General features: G+C 35.2%; 1 protein-coding gene across 1 annotated transcript; it reads right to left on the bottom strand.

Moving 5' to 3' along the window:
• Positions 1-940: 940 nt before the first annotated feature.
• Positions 941-2,917, bottom strand: LOC113774950 (transcription factor bHLH106). Its single transcript, XM_027319618.1, has 2 exons — positions 2,471-2,917; positions 941-1,647 (listed from the first exon to the last, which is right to left on the bottom strand). Exons 1-2 carry the CDS (start codon positions 2,774-2,776, stop codon positions 1,216-1,218), a joined length of 738 nt encoding a protein of 245 aa, XP_027175419.1. The 5' UTR covers positions 2,777-2,917; the 3' UTR covers positions 941-1,215.
• Positions 2,918-3,409: the final 492 nt, after the last annotated feature.

Below are 3,409 nucleotides of genomic sequence, written 5' to 3'. Positions count from 1 at the left end.
TCCTATAATCCTCCCTTTCCAGAGGTTCACTTCTCAGCAGAAAGAAAACACTTGATTCCCGCCTGAGCTATTGCAGAACAACACCACTTGAAAATCAGCAGTTCCTGGATAAAATTATAGGTTTCTCTTCACACTATCTTGACTTTCATTGGAAATAGAGCATGGTTCAAATTGACGCTCTAAAATATTACTAATATCATCATTTTCAACTCAAAAAACTAAGTCTAGATTTGTAAACACTCTAGGAATCAACATGCAATTTTACACGTTACAATTAAATGAGACATCAAGAAAATTTGTCTCCTCCTCATTTTCTTGTAGAAAAAATACATAATTAAACTTGATTTATGAGTTCACATCTAGACGATGAGCTATATCAAAGGCTTCATTCATGGTCATGATGATATATGGTGGTATAGAAGTAGTTATGGTGAACGACGTAGAACAAGTTGGAAGGAAACTGTTATATTAGCTAGTATTACATATACCACATGATATGAAGCGAAACACAAGAGAAGCATACGTGTAAATGCTTCAAGAGGCCTAAAATGCATAATGCTCCAAGAGGAAAGTTAATTCATCGGTCAAGATCGATATCCAAAAAATGGATGCCCACAGCTACAACAGCCAATAGCCAACACATATCATCCTAGATTGCAGTGAGAATGTTCTCCCAACCTTAGTTAAAGCTCCTTGAAGCACATATCGATCATGTCTCTCACTCTCCTTCAACATTCACAGAGCCCAAGAAACAACGAATATTTTTCTACCACTGTTGCTGTCTTGCCTACAAGAACATCTCGAAAGGAGGAACTACTAAAATCCAGTTTGCAAATCACATGTACTTGCAAAATTTAGATAACGAATATCAACAGTATAATCAACTTCCAAGTTCCAAGTTCTGTTGTCTTTACACAAACACCAAACATGCCACTCCAGGGGGAAAAAAAGAAATTTGTCGTTTATGGAGATTTATCATAACCAAGTACATTTGAAAGAAGAAGGACTCGAAAAAAAGAAAAAAAAAACTCAAAGAAATAAACCAATCCACACTTTTCAATAATCCCCATAAACCAATAGCATTACACTTACATCTTGACTTATACATAATATTGGTTTTAGGTAAAATTAACCAAATTATTACAAGTCCAAACTTATAAAGCATCCCACAATCAACACTATAATGCAAGAAATCAAACAAGGGTTTTCTTGATCTCAACTTACTATTCCTTGGTCAAAAACTCTTCGCCTTTTTGGCCTATCTCCAGAGGCATGATTTGAACGTTGAACTAGGGACCTTAATGCATCTCTCAGGGATGGAACTGATTCATCATCAGTTTGACTTTTGTCACCAGCTAAGATGATCACATTTCGAACTCTTCCTCCCAAAGTAACAATTTCAGCTTTCAACGGACTCAAGTGGAATGATTTGAGTATCTCATTTAGGTCCGGTATGAGATCGGACCGATCTTCGCAACATAAAGAAGCCTTGATTAGTAACTTTCCATCATTTGAATCGTCATTTAACATCACTGAGATTTCATCAGCCTCAGATGGGAAGCATTCAAGTTGCATAATCTCTGAAGTCTGCTGTTTCAACTCCCTTACTCGTTGAACAACTTTTGCAAGTAGCGAAGCTTTATCCGTCTGAAAATATATTTAAAAAACAAAAAAGAAATAATCAAGCCCAGAAGACTAAGAAAATAAAATGAGCACAGAGTTGGGGAAGAGAAAAAGAAATTTGGAAATCCTCATTTGGGACAAAAGGTAATGTACTTTACCAAATGTATGAATGAGGAATCCCAGAAATAAAAAGAATTGGGAATAATTGGATTCTTTTCTTTTTCAGATTTCTGTCATCGGTATTTTGAATATTCAAAAGAAACCTTTTGGACTGAAAATTCAGCATCTGGAGTCTGAAATGTTAAAAGGGTACACATGTAGAAGGTCAGGAGTTATTCTTTGACTAGAACAGTAGGTCTATGAGAAAATCACATCAAATTTTCAAGCCATGAAAAAGTTATAAACCTTGAATCAATTAGCTCATATTACTAGTTTTGGAAACTTTCCATAAATTAAAAAGTAATCATATCTCTTTTAGAAAATCTTAATCAATTTGCACAGAAAGAAAACAAACGAGAAAATCTTCCCAACTTCATTTTTCCACCAGGAAAAAAAAATCGAAATCAGGCTTGGTTATGAGACACAAAGAAAACCCATGAGATTAATATAAAAAAAAAACTAGAAAAACCCTAACTTGATAACCCTAGAGGGATTGACATCTCCCAAAGGGCCTAGCGTTTCTGTTGTTTTTTCTTCTCTTTGTTTCCCCCCTTCCAGCTTCGTCTTCTGCTTCTTATTCTTTTTTTGTTTACAGAAACCTAATTGATTTCTTGTTCGTCACAGAAGAAGATAAAACTAACAAAGAAATGTGCTCAAGAGAAGGAAGATTACACAGTATAGTAGTTACTTTTGTATTACAAGGAAGAAGGGTTCTGAGCTTATCAAGATGAGAGTTGATTCTCTCTCTCCTTCGTCTCTCAGCTTCTTTATGCTGTTGAGAAGCAGCAAGAGCTCTAGCTTCAGGGCTACTTTCAGTAACATCAGACATCTCCAGAGAGTAGAATGATGTATTATTATACAGGCTCTGAGTTTGAGCCACGCCCTGAAAGTCATAGTTCCGGGGCAAACAGTAGGCTCCGGCATCAGAGAAGCTGGTGGTTCCGGCGAGATAATCATAGAGGTCAAGATTTTCCGACAAGTTCTGTGGCTGCATGTTATTGGGGTGGGACAAAACTGAATAGCTTTCGGTGGAAGATGGGAAAATGATGAAAAGGGGAAAAGGAATGAACGAGGGAATAGAATAGAATGGAATAGAATGGATGGATATGTCTAGGGTTTGGTGCTACTTTTTTTGCTTCTTTCTTTTTGGTCGCTTGTTGGATGCATTATGCCTTTGTGGGTCTTTTGTTTGTGTCTTTTAGGCTGTGGTCACATGAAAGCCACGCTATATTATTGTGGTTAATAATATACGTTTCTTGCGTGGTACAAAACATAAATAAATTTGTTTAACGAGTGATTTAAAATATAAATGAATTTGTTTAAGAAGGATCCCCGATGTTAAATTGTGCTCTTTTTTTTTTTTTGGATAAAATTATGTCACATAGTAAAAGTATGTAAACAATGAGGGGGTGTGAGTATGACTTCATATATCTTTTTGATAAAATAAAATATTTCATTGCATGAAATCCGCACTAATTATGACTTTGTACATTTGAAATGATAGATTAGGTGTTCATTAAATATATTAACGAGTGTCATTAAAAAAAGCACTATGTTTTGATTTTTATAAATCACTCATGCCATATTGAGAGTAATTTTGTATAAAAGAAAAGCAGAAAACTTCAAT

This window comes from Coffea eugenioides, chromosome 6 (assembly GCF_003713205.1).
Source record: "Coffea eugenioides isolate CCC68of chromosome 6, Ceug_1.0, whole genome shotgun sequence".
Lineage (NCBI taxonomy): Eukaryota > Viridiplantae > Streptophyta > Magnoliopsida > Gentianales > Rubiaceae > Coffea > Coffea eugenioides.
Note: the sequence above shows the minus strand (reverse complement) of the source record. Positions and strands in the feature narration are given on the sequence as shown.

Excerpts from the sequence above, each read along its gene's own strand:
- LOC113774950 (XM_027319618.1), bottom strand. The coding sequence starts at position 2,776 with ATGCAGCCACAGAACTTGTCGGAAAATCTTGACCTCTATGATTATCTC. Across the intron at positions 1,648-2,470 it reads TTCTTCCTTGTAATACAAAA|ACGGATAAAGCTTCGCTACT; the intron begins GTAACTACTATA and ends ATATATTTTCAG.